The 25,078-nt window shown below is 41.4% G+C and overlaps 1 protein-coding gene and 1 pseudogene across 1 annotated transcript in view; one reads left to right on the top strand and one right to left on the bottom strand.

Annotated features, from left to right (window-relative positions):
• Positions 1-22,733, bottom strand: part of LOC126412936 (beta-1,4-glucuronyltransferase 1) — a gene marked incomplete at its 5' end in the record, with an annotated part of 93,550 nt that extends 70,817 nt beyond the window's left edge. The window contains one exon of the mRNA XM_050082827.1: positions 22,554-22,733. Coding sequence (XP_049938784.1) covers positions 22,554-22,733 — 180 coding nt within the window. The remainder of the gene's footprint in view (positions 1-22,553) is intronic.
• LOC126413589 (5S ribosomal RNA) lies at positions 6,644-6,761 on the top strand (annotated as a pseudogene).
• Positions 22,734-25,078: the final 2,345 nt, after the last annotated feature.

The raw sequence follows: 25,078 nt of genomic DNA, 5'->3' as shown, positions 1-25,078 counted from the left end.
CCCACTCTCGGCACGCAATGGCATACAGTTTACCTCCGCCTTGTCAGCATGAAGCACCCCTATCCCCATGCGCCCCCACTGGGCCGCCAATGGCGTACAGTTCGTATGTGTTGTCATATGCTGTCCAGAATGAAGCGCAGCACTGGCGTAACTGCTGTGTTCATGCTTCTCATGGGAGGGACAGTCAGCTATATCTCACACGTACATGCAATGCACATACTAAAGTTGACATGCCCGTGTGTTCATCTCGATGTACTGCAACATGCGTCATGTGCCTGCATGTGCAGCTGCATGTGCTGCAGAGTAGGTAATCCAAGACACCTGCTGGGTATCCAGAACCCCATCCAATTGCACATCCCCGCACCCATGCTCAGTAGAGAATCTGTGACGTCACGATATTATAACTAATGTGAATGAACAAATTAATTATTGAGAACATAACATAATTATTTTTCGAAAGATCTGTCACTGTCACATGCATAATGCCGTCTGTACATCACGTGTTCAGTTGGCGCTATGGCCGTGTTGAATAAAGAAGAATTTGAGGAGTCTATTTGTTGTAAAAGTATATCAGAGTAATGTACTGACAGTATGCTGCATCAAGAGCAGAGGCCCATATAACTGTGGCTGGAGGGAATATTGTCCAAAAAATTACAGGTATGTATCAGAATGGCAGAAAGATACATTACGTGACTGGGTTCACCAACACACGGTCCAGCTTGTATTGGAATTGCTTATGCTTCTTGCGTGGTCAGAGACGGGATGGGCGTTTTAAGAAGAGTAAACAATTCCAAAATGTGCAGCACAGAGTGTGTGTAAGTCCAACCATTTAATGTGTCTTCTTGCCATTCTTCTGCATAGCCATTGTTTGTTGAACTGCCATATGGTCTTCTATTATCAAGTTTCTTCAGTCTTGATGCAGGAAGCTATGAATACATTTCCCTGGTAGATGTTTACAACAAATAGACTTGCCAATTCTTCTTTGCTAAGTGCAAGCGTTCATCAACTGAAAATACGACTACAGACGGCGTTATGCGTGTGATATCGTCGGATCGTTCGAAAAGTAAGTAATTTGTTCATACATATTGGTTATAATATCGTAACACCACAGATTCTCTATGGAGCGTGGGCTCGAGGGTGTTCTGGCGCGTCGTGTTCCGGATACTCAGCAGGCGCGTTGGATTATGTAACCTGTAGTGCATGTAGACGATAGGCAGACGCATCGTATTACGAGCACAAGTACGCGGTAGTGTTCCAGGCGAGCTCACGGGCGTGTTGGATTTCGAGTACGCAACAGTACATGCGTTGAACGCACGAGTGACCTGCAGCTGATTCGCGCTCCCTCGAAAAGCTAGAACGAAGCGTGCTGCGCATCAACCATCTGGACATCGTATGACAACGTGCATGAAAATTCCATGCCACTACCTGCCGAGCGCGCTGGGGTGGGACGGCATGCATGTTGGCGTTGGGGGCGGTAGGCAGGGGACGGCAGTCGTGGGGGTGATTCATCGCACATTGCTTGGTCTGGCTCGTGTGCCCAGTGACCCACTACATGCAATATCAAAGGCGGAAGAGGCGGTACAGTGCAGACACCATATTTTAAGTCGAAGCGTGTTTTTTGGTGGTTTTGTATTTTAATTTTAAATTAATAAATAAAAATATATTTTTAGGAAAAACTCAACCAAGAGATGAAACTGTGGAGTTTAGTTTTTTTATTGCTTCCGTTATTGTTTAGTATACTATACGGAAGACCCCAACAAATCCTAACTTCTTGACTTGAACCACAGGAGGAGGACTAATGTTTTCTTTGCTCTCCATTTTTAACAACATTTTCTTAAAACATCTACATGTAAATTTAACTGATTACTGAGTCATGTAAAGTGAAAAAGCTTTATTTAATTCCTCTGTGTAATTTCATTTAATGGACCGTCACCTGTCTAGTTACAAGCAGAAATTTTTGAGGAAACCATATTACTTTTGGGGCTTTTCAGTGCCGTGGTTCGTGTAACTGTTGGTAGATTTTTTGTAGTGAAGCTGTTGCAAACTGAACATATAAGTTCTTCATATAGGCAAGCGAAGCTGAATCTGGAGTCACGCTCTCTTTCTTGGCGATGCGCGAAACATACGACGCGAAGTACGGTTTAGAGGATTTCATCAGAAACGTATATTACCGGAGCCGGATTATTTGTCTACGCTGATACACCATAAAGTCAGACACTTGCAAGTGTTGCTCTCGTTTACTGTCTCGTAAAGGCGTCACATGATCAAAACCAAATGCAAAATGACTTAGAAAATACAACTGCATGGCACAAAAATTGGCAATTGACTCTCAACAACGCAAAGTGTGAAGTCATCCATAAGAAACCAAAAAGAATTCGCTAAATTTCGGTTACACGATATATGAGGTAGGGACTTTCGCTAAATACTTAGGAATGACAGTTACGAACTACTTAAACTGAAATGATCACATAGATAGTATTGTGGGGAAATCTAACCGTAGATTGCAATTTACCGACAGAATGTATGGAAGATGCAACATGTCCACTAAAGAGACTTCCTACGCTATGCTTGTCGTCCTCTTCTGGAGTACTGCTGAGCGGTGAGATATCCACATTAGGTAGGACTGATGGAGGATATCAAAAAAGTTCAAAGAAGGGCTGCTCGTTTCGTATTACCGCTACGCAGGTGAGAGAGTGCCACGGATATGTTACGCGAATTGGAGTGGCAGTCATTAAAACAAAGGCGTTTTTCTTTGCGGCAGGACCTTTCGACGAAATTTTAATCATCAACTTTCTCCTCCGAAAGTGAAAATATTTTATTGGGGCTCACCTACAAGGGGAGAAATGACGAGAATAATAAAACAGGAGAAATGGGAGTTCGTATGGAAAGCTTTAGGTGTTTGTTTTTTGAAGCGCACTGCTCGAGAGTGGAATGGTAGCGAAATAGCTTTATGATGGTTCGATGAACCCTCTGTCAGGCACTTAATTGTGAATTGCAGAGTAGTCATGTATATGCAGATGTTAATACTTCACAGCCAAAGTCAGCAATTAGAAGTCCTGCAGCTGTCTAACTACTTTTAGGAAAAATTCCGAAATTCGGCTATTGGAATGAAACATGTTCACTGCAGATAGCTCGTGCACCGCCACCACCTGGCCCCTAACAATTCCCGTCGGTAATTTCTAAACAACAAATCAGCAATATAGTTCAAAGTCAATAGGGAAGGGTCACAACAAAATATTATTTCTGCCGGCCGGTGTGGCCGTGCGGTTCTAGGCGCTTCAGTCTGGAACCGCGTGACCGCTACGGTCGCAGTTTCGAATCCTGCCTCGGGCATGGATGTGTGTGATGTCCTTAGGTTAGTTAGGTTTAAGTAGTTCTAAGTTCTAGGGGACTGATGACCATAGATGTTAAGTCCCGTACTGCTCAGAGCCATTTGAACCATTTTATCATCTCTGATTTCCAAAGAAACAAATGAACTTTAAACCCTAGACAAATCCGTCACTTTTACCCAACATCACCTCCGGCTAGCTAAGGTCTCCATACTCTGCTCTGAGGACTCATCCTACAGAAGTAAGTCCACGCTCACTAAGCCGCTAGACTCGCCGTGAAAATCAATAAGTTGCCTAAGCAGAACGAGCACGCGCGCAGAACACACTTTCGCATGCTGCGTAGGTTTTCAATGGCGGAGAAGTAACCTCGTCGGAAGGATCGCTAACCCCAGACTTCATAAATAATAACATTTACGTCTTTCATCTGATCAGAATCAGGAACAGAGGACACACATTTCAATGGTCGTTTCCTACTTATAGCACTACCGTAAGGTGATATCTTCTGAAAGTACTTTAAGAACATATTCTACACTAGATATAGGAAACATCGGACATCATGGAGAAATTATTTCCCATAAAATCAGCCTAGTCAGCTCCAATCTTCACCCATTTAGGACGGTTACTGAAAGACTGGCTCATTTTCTTCAGGCCGAACAAAGCCCACTTCCCTCTTCAGCTGGAAACTGGCTGAGGTGACTGCAATAGCGGACGGGATACCTCTTACGGGTGGCCAGAAAAAGATATATTACATGCGTTGCTACACACTATCAGCAAGCGGCTTTGTCATCAAGAAAGGCAAGCAAGTATGTTCCACCAACTGTTACGCAAAGTCATTTCCCCTCTCTCTCGTGCACCACAACAGAATGAACACCACATGGACCAGCTATGCAGACTGAAAGTTGCCTGTTCATTTGCATTGAACTTTTTCCTCGCAGTATTTTTCCTTTTCTTAATTCACAAAATTGTGTTTGCAACTCTATCTGCTTCGATCAATCGGAATAAGCTCTTTAAGCAATCTCTGTTATTTACACCGTTAACTACATTGTCGATTCCATGGACAGTACGTAGTTCGCTAGGTTTAAAAGCTGTAGTCGTGATGTTCGGTACACTATAAACAATAGCACATATCCACGCCATTAACAGCCGAGTAGCACTAAACTGTCTACAGCTACCAGATAATAGTACATGGCATAGTTACGTGCTACCGTTTATGACACAAGAACAGTGTCGTAGGCGATAACAGGCGGCAGCCAGCAGATTTAACAACGCCAAAACGATAGAAAGTTTCCTCTTAGAACTGAACGCATGGATGATCAGGTTGCTGCAGTTGCCGCTCCCAGTGGTTCAGAGGGGTGTGAACAGTATTTCTTCACGCTTGTGAAATAGTAAAGAAATTGCTCTTCATAGGTTGTCAGATGAAAAACAGGTTTGTGAGCATTGGTGTGATTTGTACGTAGATAGCCAGTAACGTATTTTTCCGCAGGATATGCACTACTTGACAAAAGAAGTGAAGTATCCAAAAGGGCAGGAGGGTACGAGAGGGTATCTGATATTTCGGTGATTTCAATATCGAGTAAAATTTACAAAAAACTAGGCAGTAGGATCCAACTTATCAGTATGACGTTGCACCTCCACTGGCCTGGATAAATGCACTGAGTCGTTTAAAGGCCTGTCGTATCCTGAGGCAAGCTCACACGCAAGTGTTGTAACCCGTCCCTGATAACCTGTATACTAGCTCTAGGACATAGTTGACGTCCAAACTAGCCTCACACTTGTTCTGTTTGGTACAGATCTGAGTATCTTCCTGACCACAGCAGTACCTCAGCACCACGCGAACGTATCTAGAGACATGTCGCATGTGTGGACGAACATTTTCCTGTTGAAAAATGGCAGAATGATACTATCACATGAGAGATAACATATGAGGGTCCAGGATGTCAGTGATGTGTTACTGTGCCATCGATTTCCCTCAGTCAACCAACCGTGACCTGAAGTCGCCAGGAGTAACAGCTCTGTACCTCTCCAAAGCACCGGAAGGATGAGAGCAATTCCAAAGTCGCCGCCATAGGCACCGACGATTTTCATCTGTGGTATCGCAGAACCGCGATCCATCGCTGAACACAATGCTACACTATTCAACCGCAATCTATGCTTCCTGATTACAGCAGCAGCCCAAATACAGCCGTTTGTCGTAATATTTAAGAATCTTCAAAACCGTTTTTTGCTAAAAAAAAAAAGAAGACCTTACGAATTAATAGGCTGTTTGTGTTGCGGTGTTAATAGCAGCCTATGCATTGGATGCCTGCTGCTAGTCTCCGACCAATGATGCAGGACGACACTGAATATCGCAGGAAGTCTATTACTTGCTGTCAGATGGCAGGTACCGATGTGAAAAACGTTAAGACGTGCTTCATGCACAATACAGTGATACTCCTTTGTGATGGTCAGAAGTAGTCGATCGGAAGCTGGCCTCGTGTTCCAATGCGGTCCAACATCAAGTCATTGTCGTATCAAAATGCCCTAATATCTGGATATCGCAAGATTCAACCGGCAAAATGCAGATCCACAACGAGGTCCATTTCAAACTCTGTCAGGTGCTGATAACACTGCCTCACAAGTACTCGGTATCTCTGTGTTTTTCATCACAAAACATCTGACGCTCTTCATGCCCCTTGTACATTCCACCAGGCCTGGTAACAGCACTGAACACAAGCAATAGTAATGCACTCTAGAGGCCGTTTTACTCATCACTGAGAATTCCAACCCTAATCATTTACGTACCCACCAGTAATGTTTACATGTGCGAAGTTACGTTAACATCCAGCAGGGTCTTCTGGGTGCTTCACGTTTCTGTCAGGCAGTGTGTTTACCTTCCACACAAATAAGTTGCTGAATAAGTGTTTAAGGGTTAGATTAAATCATTTTTAATTATTTGACATCGTGTCATTATTTCCGTAAAAATAATGTAAACAGGCGCTAAAATCCCAACATGTTCCTTTCTCCCTCAAGTATCCTCCTTTCTTCCTCAAGTATCCGTAAGGGAACTTTTATACTCAATTTTGTACCCTCAATGATACATCAGCTTTGTTATGTGTTAATTGCATTCGTAACAACTTAAACCAAGGCAATATATTAATCAGTTTTTAAGTATGTAAAGAGCAATTAGTGTATTAACTAATAATTAAATGAACATATATAATCCTTATTTTAAATCTGTTGTACCCACGAAATGTCCCTGCATACCCCTTGGGTTAAGGGTTACTCTGGTGGTATACATACCCCAGTTATATATCAGCACGGTTATAGTTCAAACAGCCAACGGCCTTGCCGCAGTGGTAACACCGGTTCCCGTTAGATCACAGAAGTTAAGCGCTGTCGGGCTGGGCTAGCACTTAGATCGGTGACCATCCGGTCTGCCGAGTGCTGTTGGCAGTCCTTGTCAGGCAAACTGAGGAGCTACTTGATCGAGAAGTAGCGGCTCCGGTCTCGTAAACTGACATACGACCAGGAGAGCGGTGTGCTGGCCACATGCATATCTGCATTTAGTGCCGCCTGTAGGCTGAGGATGAAACGGCGGCCGGTCGGTACCGTTGGGCCTCCAAGGCCTGTTCGGACTGAGTTTAGTTTAGTATAGTTCAAACAATGAAAGTACTTGCCCCCCCTTCTTGGAGCGGTGTACCGTAGGTCTCTAGAAAAGTGTAGCGTTTCAAAAGATTGGAAAAGGCACAGATCAACCCCGTTTTCGAGAAGGGATGTCGAACACATGTGCAGAACTATAGACCTATATCTCTAACGCAGATCACTTGTAAAATTTTGAAACATGTATTGTGTTCGAGTATAATGACTTTTATGGAGACTAGAAATCTATTCTGTAGGAATCAGCATGGGTTTCGAAAAAGACGATAGTGTGAAACCCAGCTCGCGCTATTCGTCCACAAGACTCAGAGGGCCATAGACAAGGGTTCACAGGTAGATGTCGTGTTTCTTGACTTCCGCAAGGCGTTTGATACAGTTCCCCACAGTCGTTTAATGAACAAAGTAAGAGTATATGGACTATCAAGCCAATTGTGTGATTGGATTGAAGAGTTCCTAGACAACGGAACGCAGCATGTCATTCTCAATGGTGAGAAGTCTTCCGACGTAAGAGTGAATTCAGGTGTGCCGCAGGGGAGTGTCGTAGGACCGTTGCTATTCACAATGTATATAAATGACCTTGTGGATAACATCGGAAGTTCACTGAAGCTTTTTGCGGATGATGCTGTAGTATATCGAGAGGTTGCAACAATGGAAAATTGCACTGAAATGCAGGAGGATCTGCAACGAATTGACGCATGGTGCAGGGAACGGCAATTGAATCTCAATGTAGACAAGTGTAATGTGCTGCGAACACCCAGAAAGAAATATCCTTTATCATTTAGCTAGAATACAGCAGGTCAGCATCTGGAAGCAGTTAATTCCATACATTATCTGGGAGTAGGCATTAGGAGTGATTTAAAATGGAATGACCAATAAAATTAATCGTCGATAAAGCAGATGCCAGACTGAGATTCATCGGAAGAATGCTATGGAAATGCAATCCGAAAACAAAGGAAGTAGGTTACAGTACACTTGTTCGCCCACTGCTTGAATACTGCTCACCGGTGTGGGATCCGTACCAGATGCGTTTGATAGAGGAGATAGAGAAGATCCAACGGAGAGCAGCGCGCTTCGTTACAGGATCATTTAGTAATCGCGAAAGCGTTACGGAGATAACAGATAAACTCCAGTGGAAGACTCTGCAAGAGAGACGCTCAGTAGCTCGGTACGGGCTTTTGATTAAGTTTCGAGAACATTCCTTCATCGAGGAGTCAAGCAGTATATTGCTCCCTCCTACGTATATCTCGCGAAGAGACCACGAGGATAAAATCAGAGAGATTAGAGCCCACACAGAGGCATACCGAAAATCTTTCTTTCCACGAACAATACAAGACTGGAATGGAAGGTAGAACCGATGAGTTACTCAAGGTACCCTCCACCACATACCGTCAGGTAGCTTGCGGAGTATGGATGTAGATGTAATGTAGATGTAGACTGATTTCACTCAGAAGAGTGAATGGATAGCTCGTCAACTAAAGCATAAGAGAGTGTTTTCACTTGAGAGAACGAATAAATGGTTCAGCTGACATACTACAGATTGGTTCACCTGAAAAGAAACGATGAATCATTCAGTCAATATGAAAAACTAAAACGGACTTTATCGACTGTCTTCAACCGAAACATAAAAGTACACCTGAATGAGCCGATCGTTTTCCAACAACCGACTGAGCCATCTGTTTGCGTTCAGTTATTCCCATCACTAAGTGATGGACTTCGGTTATAGTCCAGTTAGTTTGAAGCGCAGTACTTCTATGTTGAAGTTGAGTTTTGATGAATGTGCGTTTAAGAAGAAGAGTTCAAACCACAGTCTTAATTTTCTCACCAGATCTTATTTGTCTTTTGGTCGAAAACAGAAGAATAAAAGATTAGATTTTAAAGTCCTGTCGACATCAGTCATTAGAGACTAAACACAGACTCGTATTACGAAAGGAGGGGGAAGGGAATCGGCAGTGAGCGTTGCAGAGGAACCATCCTGGAATTTGCCTGGAGCGGTTTAGGAAGATAATGGAAAAACTAAATCTGGAAGACTTGATGGAGATTTGAACTGTCATCTTTCCCAATCCTAGTCTAGTTCGTTAACCCCTGCACCACCTTGCTCGGTCTTTTCAGTCAAAGCTTGTTGTGAGTGAGGGTAGTGCTCGTGCAAATAAATTTCCAATGAGATTGTTATACTTCAGAAGCAATATGGAACCAGGTTGAATGCACTGAGGAGACAGACAAGATAGTGACAGTAAATTTACTTTGTTTGCTGTGACATTATTCTTTACATGTTCCTGAAATCTTTTCACAGTTAAGGATTTTCACACCAGTTCAAGATTAAGGAGCAAAAAAGGTTTTTATCCGACCGTATCCCACACCACTGTTTCATAGAGAGTGAGATTCAGAAAATGTTACTGAAATATGTGATCGAGCCTGCTGCCAGCTCATATAACAACCCATTTTGATGGTTCTTAAGAAAGTAGATCGTAGTAGGTTGGTGTTGAATTCTAAGTAAATGAACAAGAAACTGATAGATCATCGAGTTAAATGAGCTTTTTCGAAGATTTCGTGGTGTTAGAGTCCTGTTTCTCATTGATTTAGACAAGGTATCGGCAAACGGAGTTGCACCCCTCATGTCGAAAACTAGGAAGCATTTGTTTGTTATGGCTTTTGTTATCTATTTCGCAAGTTGCCCTTTGGAGCGAGAGTTCCATTTTAATAGTATTCTTCCAGCAGATTTGAGAATGTGTTGACAATGTGTTGATTGCCAAGCAGAGCTGAATAAAACACGCTGAGGTTTTAGACAGATTGTTGAGTGTCTTCAGAGAGTATGGTGTCACTGTGAACCTAGAATAGTCAGAATTTCGTAGAAGTCGGGCGAAATTTCTTGGACACATTGTGACTGCATCGGAGATTCCATCTAATCCAGATCAAATTGAGGCGATTCACGATTCTCCTGCTCCAGAAACGAGAAAACAAATTCGTGTATTCTTGAATTTAATTAACTTTCATAAAGTATTTATGAATAATAACATTTTGGCTACACCATGACTGTATGCTCTGATGGCTAAAACGCTTCTTGGGATTGCACAGGCAGTGTTCGAGGATGTGAAATAGATTTTTCTGAAGCCTCCTCACCTGTCACATTCTGTTTTGAATATAGATTTTTGTCTAAGATCAAACAGTTCTAAGATCAATCTTGATGCTGAGCTCTTCCAATAATATGCATTACATGGAGTTATGAAGTGCAATACTGTTGCTTTTACGAGCCAGCTACTCATTAAGTGTGAACACAACTATTCAGTCTCTGAGCTTAAAGCCGTGGCTGTTGTGTGGGCATTTGCGAAGTTCAGGCGTTATTTATTTGGTCGGGTACCAAGGTCTGTACATTCTAGAATTTTTGATGAGTGCAAAGTTTACTTCTGTTGTTTAGCCAGTTGGGTGTTTATTTACAAGAGTTCAGCTTCTCACTGATTTACACTTCTGATAAAGATAATTTCATCGCTGATGCTCTTTCATGATCTCCTCTAGGGTTGAGTAATAAGACCGAGGATGCACATAAGGAAAACAATTTCAGTGTCAAATGTAGCATCTGATTATTTCCGTGTGTGTTCACTTCAGCGTAATGCACAAAAAATCCAGATAAAGATCCATCATTGAGAGAGGTGCCTATGAAGTTGAGAGAACAAGATAATGTTACAATTAAATACATTTACTTGGTTAGAGGTGGTATTTTGTTTTGGACAGAAATGAAAATAATTGACACTGGGTTATTTGTACTCCTAACAAATTAATCAAATTGATTTGGCACATGCATTTGAGTTAGGCACACTTTCGGTGAAGGAAATGTATTCACAAACTGTATGAGACATGTTGGTTTCTGAACATGGACAACTGTATCCATAAAGATTCGGCTTCATGCAGACCTTATTAAAAAGTGAAACTGTTGACGATGCCTTTACTTCCCATCATTCCACCGAGATTCAGAGAGTTTGCTGCCATACATTTTTTTTATTCTCTTCCAAGAAAAAGGCAACGTCAGTCTTTGTTGTTGCTGAGTTGGTTTCCAAATATGTGTCACTCAAGCTATTGAGGAGAGTCAGTCTGTTTTACAAGTATTTCTGAATCGCTTTCTTTATAAAACTGCTCATGCTCAAAAAGTTATCTTAGACAGTGGTCCACAATTCAGATCAGTAGCTTGTAGCTTGCTTTGCGCAGTATAAGAATAAAGTCAATTTACATTTCATCATACCATGGAACATTTACTCCATCTGAGTGTGTCATGAACGAGCTTGGTAAATTATGTAGACTTTATTGCCAGAGGCGTCACAAATCGTGGAACTCATACATACACCCATTTCAAAAAATCATAAATGAATTGTCAAACGATTCTACATCCTCAGCACCTGTATTAGTTCTGAGAAATCGGCTTCCACCGGACGAGATGTGGAAGAATGTACCACTACCCGCTTCTGACAGACAGAGATGTGGTGATGAAGCAAAATTAGGTTTGGAAAACATCACGAAGGGTGTTATGGGGGGCAAGACAAATGACATAGGAAAGAGGGGTCCATGAAGTCATTCAGAGTAGAGGAGACGGTGCTAAAAATGTCATGTCGCATATGCGATACAGCAAACGGGCACTCACTTTCACATATGTTCTTTCCAGTACACTTAGGACCATATATGGTGAAACACGTGTTTCACCCAAGCGCAGTTGCAACAGAGATTCTTAGGCGTAAGAGATCTCACGGAAATCATCACATCTGCAACATCAAGAGATTCACGGAAAAAAACTGTACAGATCTACATCTTACATTATGTGAGAGTTTTGGATTACAAAATGAGATGGAAGAACAAGAAGATAAATGGAGAAAGTGTTAAAATCACGAAAAATAAAGCAGTATGAACAGAAAATTAAAGATGATGCTCATGAAGAAACTAATCAGTGTAGTATAAGAGTAGAATGATTGAATGATATATCTGGTGTTAAGGGATATAAGTGCAGATATTGTGACGATTAGTACCTTAATATGTACCCACTTCAGTGTTTTAGCTGTTTTTTCTCTGTGTCTTGGATACTTGTACCAAGTACTTGTAGTACTTATTTACTACCTGATGTTGTCTGCATGGTTGTATCTACACATCTAAGTAGACTGAGAATCTCAATATATCCTACCATATTTTTATATGTTTGTGATGATGTATTGTATACTTTATTTTTTTAAGTTATTCTACAGATAAAGTTGAAATTGTAAAAGAGATGCCTAAAAATTGAAGTAAAAGTGTTGTAGATAATGTCATAAACAGATACGAGTAATGAAACTTGGTACTTATGTTGAACTGAGCTAGGAGTTGTGGGTTAACGTTGATTTTATGTGGCGCTAATAATCATGTGCAGTGGAGAGAAAGATAACCAATGAGTTCATGGACCCTTGACTGGATACTTGTACCATGAATTTTATTTGTTGTTAGTACAAATATAATAGGTCTTATGATCCAATTTGCACTTAAATGACCTTAAAAGTAAAAGTGTTAGTGCACTCCATGGGCATGATGCCAACACTGACCTTGAATACATAACATCATTAAATTGGCAGATAGTTCGAAATTTAAAAATCAAAGATGGTATTGATGGGAAATCGAAAAACAAGATGCAGGATAATTCAGAAAATTTTTCAAAAAATCAAAAATTTACAAGACAAGTTGCAGCCCCTCTTCTCTGCCTGCCCTCCCCTCCTCTCTCCACCAATCAGAGCCTGGTACCTAACAGGTCATTAAACTGACACAGCTAATCACATTGTAATCCCATAGCAGCCATCTTGGCCGTGCTCAAAAGTACTGGCCATGCCAAGTATGAAAACATTTTGAAATTTCCGCGGCATGTATGAAAACATTTTCAAATTTTTGTGCCATGTTCATAAGCATTGATCCAAAACAATTTGTGAAAGGTGTATATTGCTTTTTTTCCACATCGAAAAGTACTTTACATGTCAGTAAAATAACACAGCCAATCAGAACATAGTCATCTTGTCAATGATCAAAATTATTGACCATGCTCAAAAGTATGGAGACACTGTAAACGTTTTTGTGCCATATTCATAAGTATTTATCGTAAAAATTACGTATAACGTTACTTGAGTATGTGGTTAGTTCTGTTTCTGTATCATAGATGATGTAAGATACAAATGTGCCTTAAATTAATTTATTCTCAAGTCTAAATTGTTCTATGACGCTTGTTAAATGTCACAGTGTTCTTTCCAGGTCTAAAACATCTGCAAAAATCCCTAGCAACACAAAAAATCATTGTTTACATCAAGTATCACAATAATTTTTACACACACACACACACACACACACACACACAGACACACGTACACACAAACGCACATCGTCAAGCTGAAGCATGACTGTGGTCTCTCTAATGAAGTGCTGACATGCTATTACCCTGAACAGCCTTAAACTACTACCTTTGAACAACAAACCATACTAAAAACGATGTGCTTTTTAGACAACAGTAATGTATTACATAACTTAAAATACAAATTTTCGTAATACCCAAGAGCAACTTTATAATCCATTAACTGCAAAATATTTGCTTTCAACACAACAAGACCAAGGACGGTGGTGATACAAGACAAAGATGAAACATGGCCTAAGAAAAAGATCAGTATCTCGAAGATACAATTTTTGACACCAAAATAAAATTACAAAATACCATCACCTTGGACGTTTTGAATTATATATATTAATTTTCTGACACATTACGTTTTTTAATTTCCTGCTAGTTTCATCTTTGAGTTTTAAATTTCCTGCTGCCCACCATATTGGATTTTTTGATTTCCCACAACTTTCATACTGACCATGTGTTCAAGATCGTTGATGATGATTATGATGATGATGATGATGTCATTGCCCCTGGCATTTAGGTAAACTGCTCTAACACTTTCACCTTTCAAAGTTATTTAAGGTCAAAGTAGATCTGAAGCTCTAAACGATTCCTACTATTGTATCTACGTAATATGATACCTCTGCGCCACGCAATCATGGATACTGTTTAGTTTTATTTTGACTATGATGTGAGGTATATTTTATAATGCCATGTGGCTAGGTTATTATTTAAGGTTTCATACACCAAACCTTTTGTTTTATTGTTATGAATTTAAAGTGCTTGATAAATCTGAAACAAAATTGAATAACTAATTGTGTCTATAATAGGAGATCAAACTTTTGCAAGAAGACATACATTAATGAAACACATGTATACGTAGGAAGCATCTCCAGAAAGTAAGTACCGTTTTGAAGAGGAAAGGAAAAAAAACCTCATAAACACATTTTTAAACCGAAATTTTACGTTTACAGGAAAGAGCATTTCTTACATTATTTTTCTACAATGTTGCCACTTTTGTTCAGACAGCTATCACAGCCGGAAACCAACTTTCTGTTCCTCTAAGACAGCCACTGTTGAACACCATTTCTTTGCCTCGTCATCTCTGTCAAAGTGCCTTCATTTAAAATTACGCTTCAAGTTCAGGAACATGTGATAGTCATAAGGTGCGAGATCGGGCTGTGCGGCAGGCAAACGAACTGCTCCCAAACGAATTAACGAAGTGTTGGATAAAGGTTTGGGTGACACTAGCAGAATGAGGACGTGCGTTGTCATGAAGCAACAAAATGCCCTGACTGAGCGCTCCACGCCTTTTGTTTTGCATTGTGCACCGAAGTTTTCTCAGTGTTTCACAATAACGTACTGCACTGACTGTTTCACGTCTGGGTAGGAACCCAACAAGCAGCTTGCCATGTCTGTCCAAGAAAACAGTGCATACTTTTTTTAATCCTGACGAAGTTATTTTGAATTTTTAGACTGGGGGAAGGGGAGTGAGTGCCTCCATTTCAGTGTCTGTTGTTTCGATGATAAACTGAAGTTTCATCACCGGTCACAGTTCTGTTTAAGAATTCGTCACCCTCATCACTGTATCAGGTAAGAAACCTCAAATCACTGCCAAGTCCCTTAGTTTTGTGGGGTTCGTAAGCATTTTCAGAAACCAACAGCAACACAATTTATGAAAATTTAAGCGATTTGTGTCAATCTAAAGCAAAACAGTTTTTTAAATTTTTGGAAACTCATCACAACCGTCTGTTTATACGAATTTTCCCCTTCACTTTCTCAATCAAAAAATCACTGTCAGTAGAAGGCTACCCATTCCGTGCTTCGTCATGAACATCATATCACCCATCACTGAATTGTCTCACCTACTTTCTCACCATTCCATCCCCTCATCAGTCTCTTCAAGTGGACGATGTATTTCAGCTGGCCTAACATTCTTTGCATTCAAAAGCCATATTACAGAATGCGCTTCACAATTGGCGGAATCAGTGATTGGCTTAAACATTTTGGACGATCAATAACAAATGTAAACATAACACAATCCAGTTATAATGGCGTCAGTGGAAATATAATGAACCAGAGAGGTGAATGCGAATGCGTGTAACTTCGACACTAGTGCTACAGAGGCAGCAGAACGAAATGGCACTAACTTTCTGTAAACGTCTTGTATGTTTTGACGTGTCATGCGAGGCCAGTCGATTAAATTTTCTTGTAAATTTCCATGTAACAATCCATTGGGTGGACGGCATGATCAAGGCTGAGACTCACTGCACGAAGCATTGGCTGGAGTCACAAATGACCGACTTTCATCGAGTGCACAGAGAACATTGATGTTGCCGAGCAGAATGACACCCACCCCATACTAGTGATGGAAGCATTCTACTATCAGGATGAGGTGCTAGCTGTATGATTGGCGCAAACTGAGGAGGTGGGGTCTTGGATCCCTCCAATAGACTCAGTAAGTTTGCTGTACCTGGAGCATATTACGAAATGTCCATCAAAAATCGGTATGGGTAATCAGTACTGTGCATCAACCATTAACATCCGAAAGGTTCCACGTTCCACTCTGTTCCACAGCGGCCAAATGAGATATTTTATTATGCATTTCACATTAATTTTAGGGAAAACTCATGTGTGATTTGTAAACATAACTTGACATTCACAGAATAAATATGAAATAATTGTAAAAAAATAGTCAAATCTTATTTATATGTACTACATTATCACAAACTTCCAACAATAAAAGAAACAAAGTGATTTGATGTATCTTGTAATAAATGTCTTCTAATAAAGTTATATGTCCCGTTATTAATTTTATCGTGTTTCCAGATGAATTTGGAAAAAAGTATTTCGTTCAAAAGAAGTGTTTTCATTTGCTGCCTTTACCTTGCGCCGCTACATGCTGTCAGATCGTTGTATTGTGCACACTTTTGGACGCTGACTGTGGCACATAAATTTTCTGAGAGCGTAAACATATAACTGAATGAATTACTTTCTGCAGTTGCAAACCACTGCCAATAAATACTACTTCTTTGTATGAAAGTGGGTTACAAATGGGGGAAGGCAATTCGCTGCATTTCGGAAAATTGCTGCCCTCCGAGTCCGATTTGAAATGATCTGAGAGATCAACGAAATATGCTGTGGAATACATGATAGCAAGGGGCTTTCCAAATACCATATTAGTAGGGAAATCTGAACTTCTGTTCTGATTTTAACGGCTCAAGAAACTATTGATTTAGGTATTTTTTTCAAATCTAAAACCAATGTTTATACAGGATGGTCCATTGACTCTGACCAGGCCAAATATCTGACGAAATAAGTGTCAAACGAAAAAACTACAAAGAACGGAACTTGTCTAGCTTGAAGGGGGAAACCAGATGGCGCTATGGTTGGTCTGCTACATGGCGCTACCATAGGTCAAACGGATATCAACAGCGTTTTTTTTAATGGGAACCACCATTTTTGTTATATATTCGTGTAGTACGTAATGAAACATGAATGTTTTAGTTGGACCACTTTTTTCGCTTTGTGATAGATAGCGCTGTAATAGTCACAAACATATGGCTCACAATTTTAGACGAACAATTGGTAACAGGTAGGTTTTTTTAATTAAAATACAGAACATAGGTACATTTGAACATTTTATTTCGGTTGTTCCAATGTGATACATGTACCTCTGTGAACTTATCATTTCTGAGAACGCATGCTGTTGCAGCGTGATTACCTGTAAATACCACATTAATGCAATAAATGCTCAAAATGATGTCCGTCAATCTCATTGTATTTGGCAATATCTGTAACGACATTCCTCTCAACAGTGAGTAGTTCGCCTTCCGTAATGATCACACATGCATTGACAATGCGCTGACGCATATTGTCAGGCGTTCCCGGTGGATCACGATAGCAAATATTCCTCAACTTTCCCCACAGAAAGAAATGCGGAGGCGTCAGATCCGGTGAACTTGTGGGTCATGGTACGGTGCTTCGACGACCAATCCACCTGTCATGAAATATGCTATTTAATACCGCTTCAACCGCACGCGAACTATGTGTCGGACATCCATCATGTTGGAAGTACATCGCCGTCTGACATGCAGTGAAACATTACGTAGGAAATCAGCATACATTGCACCATTTAGATTGCCATCGATAAAATGAGGGCCAATTACCCTTCCTCCCATAATGCCGCACCATACATTAACCCGCCAAGGTCGCTGATGTTCCACTTGTCGCACCCATCGTGGATTTTCCGTTGCCCAGTTGTGCATATTATGCCGGTTTCCGTTACCGCTGTTGGTGAATGACGCTTCGTTGCTAAATAGAACAGGTGCAAAAAATCTGTCATTGTCCCGTAATTTTTCCTGTGCCCAGTGGCACAACTGTACACGACGTTCAAAGTCGTCGTCATGCAATTCCTGGTGCATAGAAATATGGTACGGGTGCAATTGATGTTGATGTAGCATTCTCAAAACCGACGTTTTAGAGATTCGCGATTCTCGCGCAGTTTGTCTGCTACTGATGTGCGGATTAGCCGCGACAGCAACTGAAACACCTACTGAGCATCAACATTTGTTGCAGGTCGTGGTTGACGTTTCACATGTGGCTGAATACTTCCTGTTTCCTTAAATAACGTAACTATCCGTCGAACGGCCCGGACACTTGGATGATGTCGTCCATGATACCGAGCAGCATACATAGCACACGCCCGTTGGCATTTTGGTCACAATAGCCATACAGCTACGGTCGCAGGCTCGAATCCTGCCTCGGGCATGGATGTGTGTGATGTCCTTAGGTTAGTTAGGTTTAAGTGGTTCCAAGTTCTATGGGACTGATGACCTCAGATGTTAAGCCCCTTAGTGCTCAGAGCCATTTGAACCATAGCCATACATCAACACGATATCGATCTTTTCCGCAATTGGTAAACGGTCCATTTTAACACGGGTATTGTATCACGAAGCTAATACCGTCCGCACTGGCGGAATGTTACGTGGTACCACTTACTTATACGTTTGTGAATATTGCAGCGCCATCTATCACAAAGCGAAAAAATTGGTCCAACTAAAACATTCAAATTTCTTTACGTACTATACGAATATGTAATAAAAATGGGGGTTCCTATTAAAAAAAAATAAACGCAGTTGATATCCGTTTGACCTCTGGCAGCGCCATCTAGCGGGCCAACATTACCGCCATATGGTTTCCCCCTTCAAGCTAGGCGAGTTTCGTTCTTTGTAGTTTTTTCCTTTGATGCATATTTCGAGAGATATTTGGCCCGGTCACTATCGATGGACCAACCCGTATGTCTGAGAAAAATCCTTAATTGCACTGCTTGAAGCTAAAAACCGAAAGCAAACACACTGTTCAATTTTCTGACGGTTCCTTGATCAATCATTACGGAATTATTTAATGTTTGAACAGTTAGCTATGCAAAATTCATTTCAGTTGCCCGTAGACTGTGTATTCATGAGTGTCTGTGACGATATCGTTAAACATTCGTCGTGGGATTGCGTTTACAATTCGTTTTCCTGGACATAAAGGTTTCGTATATTACTGCGTAGCTTAATAGTTCAGGGTTTTATTTGATTGCCTAAGGTATTAGGCATGAAACATGGACCTTGTGGTTGGTGGGGTGGCTTGCGTGCCTCAACGATACAGATAGCCGTACCGTAGGTGCTACCACAAGGGAGGGGTATCTACATGTGGTTCCTGAAGAGGAGCAGCAGCCTTTTCAGAAGTTGCAGGGGCAACAGTCTGAATGATTGACTGATCTGGCCTTGTAACACTAACCAAAATGGCCTTGCTGTTCTGGTACTGCGAACGGCTGAAAGCAAGGGGAAACTACAGCCATAATTTTTCCCGAGGGCATGCAGCTTTACTGTATGATTAAATGGCGATGGCATCCTCTTGGGTAAAATATTCCGGATGTAAAATAGTCCCCCATTCGGATCTCCGGGGGGGGGGGGGGGGGGCGTCTACTCAAGAGGGTGTCGTTCTACGGATCGGAGCGTGGAATGTCAGATCCCTTAATCAGGCAGGTAGGTTAGAAAATTAAAAAAGGGAAATGGATAGGTTAAAGTTAGATATAGTGGGAATTAGTGAAGTTCGGTGGCAGGAGGAACAAGACCTTTGGTCAGGTGAATACAGGGTTATAAATACAAAATCAAATAGGGGTAATGCAGGAGTAGGTTTAAGAATGAATAAAAAAAATAGGAGTACGGGTAAGCTACTACAAACAGCATAGCGAAGGCATTATTGTGGCCAAGATAGACACGAAGCCAACGCCTACTACAGTAGTACAAGTTTATATGCCAACTAGCTCTGCAGATGACGAAGAAATTGAAGAAATGTATGATGAGATAAAAGAAATTATTCAGGTAGTGAAGGGAGACGAAAATTTAATAGTCATGGCTGACTGGAATGCGAGAGTAGGAAAAGGGACAGAAGGAAACATAGTATGTGAATATGGATTGGGGCTATGAAATGAAAGAGGAAGCCGCCTGGTAGAAATTTGCGCAGAGCATAACTTAATCATAGCTAACACTTGGTTCAAGAATCATGAAAGAAGGTTATATACATGGAAGAACCCTGGAGGTACTAAAAGGTAGCAGATAGATTATATAATGGTAAGACAGAGATTTAGGAACCAGGTTTTAAATTGTAAGACATTTCCAGGGGCAGATGTGGACTCTGACCACAATCTATCTATTGGTTATGAACTGTAGATTAAAATTGAAGAAACTGCAAAAAGGTGGGAATTTAAGGAGATGGGACCTGGATAAACTGAAAGATCCAGAGGTTGTGCAGAGTTTCAGGGAGAGCATAAGGGAACAATTGACAGGAATGGAGGAAAGAAATACAGTAGAAGAAGAATGGGTAGCTTTGAGGGATGAAGCAGAGGGTCAAGTAGGTAAAAAGACGAGGGCTAGTAGAAACCCTTGCGCAACAGAAGAAATATTGAATCAAATTGATGAAAGGAGAAAATATAAAAATGCAGTAAACGAAGCAGGCAAAAAGGAATACAAACGTCTCAAAAATGATATCTTCAGGAAGTGCAAAATGGCTAAGAAGGGATGGCTAGAGGACAAATGTAAGGATGTAGAGGCTTATCTCACTAGGGGTAAGATAGATACTGCCTACAGGAAAATTAAAGAGACATTTGGAGAAAGGAGAACCACTTGCATGAATATCAAGAGCATTGATGGAAACCCAGTTCTAAGCAAAGAAGAGAAAGCAGAAAGGTGGAAGTATTATATAGAGGGTCTATACAAGGGCGATGTAATTGAGGACAATATTATGGAAATGGAAGAGGATGTAGATGAAGATTAAATGGGAGATATGATACTGCGTGAAGAGTTTGACAGAGCACTGAAAGACCTAGGTCGAAACAAGGCCCTGGGAGTAGACAACATTCCTATAGAACTACTGACAGCCTTGGGAGAGCAAGCCCTGACAAAACTCTAGCATCTGGTGAGCAAAATGTATGAGACAGGCGAAATACCCTCAGACTTCAAGATGAATATAATAATTCCAATTCCAATGAAAGCAGGTGTTGAGAGATGTGAAAATTACCGAACTATCAGTTCAATAAGTCACGGCTGCAAAATACTAACGCGAATTCTTTACAGAAGAATGAAAAACTGGTAGAAGCCGACCTCGGGGAAGATCAGTTTGGATTCCGTAGAAATAATGGAACACGTGAGGCAATACTGGCCCTACGATTTATCTTAGAAAATAGATTAAGGAAAGGTAAACCTACGTTTATAGCATTTGTAGACTTAGAGAAAGCTTTTGACAATGTTGACTGAAATACTCTCTTTCAAATTCTGAAGGTGGCAGGGGTAAAATACAGGGAGCGAAAGGCTATTTACAATTTGTACAGAAACCAGATTACAGTTATAAGAGTCGAGGGACGTGAAAGGGAAGCAGTGGTTGGGAAGGGAGTGAGACAGGGTTGTAGCCTCTCCCCAATGTTATTCAATCTGTATATTGAGCAAGCAGTAAATGAAACAAAAGAAAAATTCGGAGTAGGTATTAAAATCCATGGAGAAGAAGTAAAAACTTTGAGGTTCGCCGATGACATTGTAATTCTGTCAGAGACAGCAAAGGACTTGGAAGAGCAGTTGAACGGAATGGACAGTGTCTTGAAAAGAGGATATAAGATGAACTTCAACAAAAGCAAAACGAGGATAATGGAATGTAATGGAATTAAGTCAGGTGATGCTGAGGGAATTAGATTAGGAAATGAGACACTTAAAGTAGTAAGAGAGTTTTGCTATCTGGGGAGGAAAATAACTGATGATGGTTGAAGTAGAGAGGATATAAAATGTAGACTGCCAATGGCAAGGAAAGCGCTTCTGAAGAAGAGAAATTTGTTAACATCGAGTATAGATTTAAGTGTCAGGAAGTCGTTTCTGATAGTATTTGTATGGAGTGTAGCCATGTATGGAAGTGAAACATTGACGATAGATAGTTTGGACAAGAAGGGAATAGAAGCCTTCGAAATGTGGTGCTACAGAAGAATGATGTAGATTAGATGGGTAGATCACATAACTAATGAGGAGGTATTGAATACAATTGGGGAGAAGAGGAGTTTGTGGCACAACTTGACTAGAAGAAGGGATCGGTTGGTAGGACATATTCTGAGGCATCAAGGGATCGCCAATTTAGTATTGGAGGGCAGCGTGGTGGGTAAAAATCGTAGAGGGAGACCAAGAGATGAATACACTAATCAGATTCAGAAGGATGTAGGGTGCAGTAGCTACAGGGAGATGAAGAAGCTTGCACAGGATAGAGTAGCATGGAGAGCTGCATCAGACCAATCTCTGGACTGAAGACCACAACAACAACAACAAGGTATTAGTTCCGATTTCATCACACACACACACACACACACACACACACACACACACACACACACACCTTACAACCTGTAATGCTCATTTGTGCAATTCCTGACTGAGTAGATCAGTGCAGCTCAAAGTCCTGCGCTGAACCACAGTGTAGCTTGCCATTTTCTAAATACATCTATATCATTTGCAGAGGTGAAAAGATCGATTTTGACAGAAAGAATTATACGTCCTACTGAGGATAGAAGACTGGGCACTTAGACCCGCAGTTTGACGTTTACACACTCAGCCACCTAGTGTGACTACTGTTGACTTGTCGTTACCGCTTTGCGACATAATCCTGCCGGCTTGCTGCGGTCGCGGTCCAGTGATTACCTGCACGAGCGAGCTGAGCCTCTCGAGGGAGCTCTGCGTGGCGAGGCAGACGGGCCAGGTCGCGGACAGCTCGGCGAAGCGGTCCCCGGGCACCAGCGAGTCCACCACCTGGTAGAGGCGGCGCGCGTCCCAGCGGGCCAGCCGGAGGTCCCGGAACGGCGACGCCGCGGGCGTGGGCGGGCACGACGCCTCCGCCACCGCCGCCGCCTCCTCCGCCCCCCTGCGCGGTAAACAGCAGCGCTGCAGTCCTCCTGGACTGAGAATGTGCTCCGCAGGGCGCAGCGACCCTGACCACCAATGTGCATAATACCTTTATATATCACACGATCTTACAGACTATTCTAAGAACTGTATATTTCTGAAGGAACACACCTTACTCCCCAAGAATTCACCAAACAGCACTTGTCTGAAATATAATTCTCTGTTGAACAGAAGATAACTTGTACATCCACACATATTATTAAAATGGTTTTGTGTGTATGTATAGGTACATACATTCCACATCTCCTTATGAACCATGAGACCGACTGCAACCACACTTCGTACACATATCACTCAAGGTCTTGAAAGAATATCCGTGGAGGTAAGAACCACCTACCTATCAAAGAGTTGGGGCTGGGAGACGAAAAGCGAATGTCTATACTTAAATCATCTAGCATTTGAGGATGACAGCACTTACCGACTTGCAACAAACTTTACACATAATTTCAAACCTTTAAGAAAACTTTTTCTCTGTGATGCCCCCCATATAATAATCAAAGGAAAAAAGTTAATCGCTTACTATATTTTCACTGACCATCCAGTAAAATTATCACATGAAGCATGATGTTTTAGTTTATTACTACTTTACTAGTGACTGTATTCGCGACATATTTTGCAGACAATATTGATATACAAAACTGAATGTGCAAGAAAAATTCTATCATTGTACGACACATAGTACAGAAGATAAGACGTCATAAACACGGAGCAGACTATTGGAGAAAGGAAAGAGGTGGAAGTGGAGAGTGGGGAGGAGGGGATGGACAGAGAGAGGGATAGGCCGAATGAACAGAGTGTGGGGAGAGAAGGAGATGCACAAAGAGAGGGGGAGCAGGAGATGGAGTTAGAGGGGAGAGGAGTGCACAGACAGAAGGGGAAGAAAGACGGATTGACAAAAAGTAGGGGAAGGAGATGGACATGGAGAGGTACAGGAGGAGGAGGAGGTGGTGGAGGAGGTGGATGAGGTGGAGGAGATGGACAGAGAGGGGGTACACAAGGAGATGGGCATGGAGAGGGGAAGGAGGAGATGGAATAATGGAAAACTGGAAAAAATACATACACGGGCAACACCGCATACTCAGCTAGTAGTAGATAAAGGGAACAGGTACATTTCGTCTTCCTCAACTTCCAAAAATAGATTGAAATACAGATTACACCGTCGGATATGTAGTATCCTTGGTCGCATTGTGATCTCAGTCAATTATTTCACGATCGGATCTATGGATTGAGTAACTGTGATCATAAAACAGCCAAAATGAATTGACTTTTAATAATACTATGATTTCTCAACAGCTCCATGGGAAGGAGGAGATGGACTAATAGAAAACTGAAAAAAATACATACATGGGCAACACCGCATACTCAGCTAGTAGTAGATAAAGGGAACAGGTACATTTCGTCTTCCCCAAAATCCAAAAATAGACTGAAATTCAGATTACACCGTCAAATATGTAGCATCTTTGGTTGCATTATGATTGCAGTCAATTATTTCACGATCGCATCTATGGATTGAATGACTGTGATCATAAAACAGCCAAAATGAATTGGCTTTTAATAATGCTATGATTCCCCAACAGCTCCTGATTCAGAAGAAATTATATGCTCATTAAATACAACAACGCAGCCGGTGAGAATGGAATTAACGCAGAATTACAGAATGCCCTAGACGATGATGACGTTCTTGAACTAAAAAAACATAATACACAGACGAAAAAAATCGCAGCACCAAAAAATAACTAATGTGGAGTAACGAAATTTTAAGAATACATTAGTCCAGTTATCATATTTAGGTGATTATCATTGCAAGATCAGAAGTTAATGTAAGCGCGAGATAAGCCACTGCAAATGTGAAATGCTGCTACAGTAATAACCGGCTAACCGCTAGAATGTTGGAACGCAAGCGTACAGACGTGCGTGCATTGTGTTGTACTGGTGCCGGATGTCAGTTTGTGGGCTGGAGTCGCATGCCTATTGCACTTGGTCGATTGGATGACGCTGGAATTGTTGTCCGATGAAATCCCATATGTTCTCGATTGGAGACAGATTTGGTGAGCGAGCAGGCCAAGGCAACATGTCGATACTTTGTATAGCATTTTCGGTTACAACTGCGGTATATGAGCGAGCCTTATCCTGTTGGAAAACACCTCTTGTAATGTTGTTCGTGAATGGCAACATAACAGGTCGAATCACCAGATTGACTCAAAAATTTGCAGTCATAGTGCGTGGAATAACCACGAAACTGTTCCCCCTGTCATACGAAATTG

Source organism: Schistocerca serialis, chromosome 7 (genome assembly GCF_023864345.2).
Source record: "Schistocerca serialis cubense isolate TAMUIC-IGC-003099 chromosome 7, iqSchSeri2.2, whole genome shotgun sequence".
Lineage (NCBI taxonomy): Eukaryota > Metazoa > Arthropoda > Insecta > Orthoptera > Acrididae > Schistocerca > Schistocerca serialis.
This window is presented reverse-complemented; position numbering and strand designations above follow the sequence as displayed.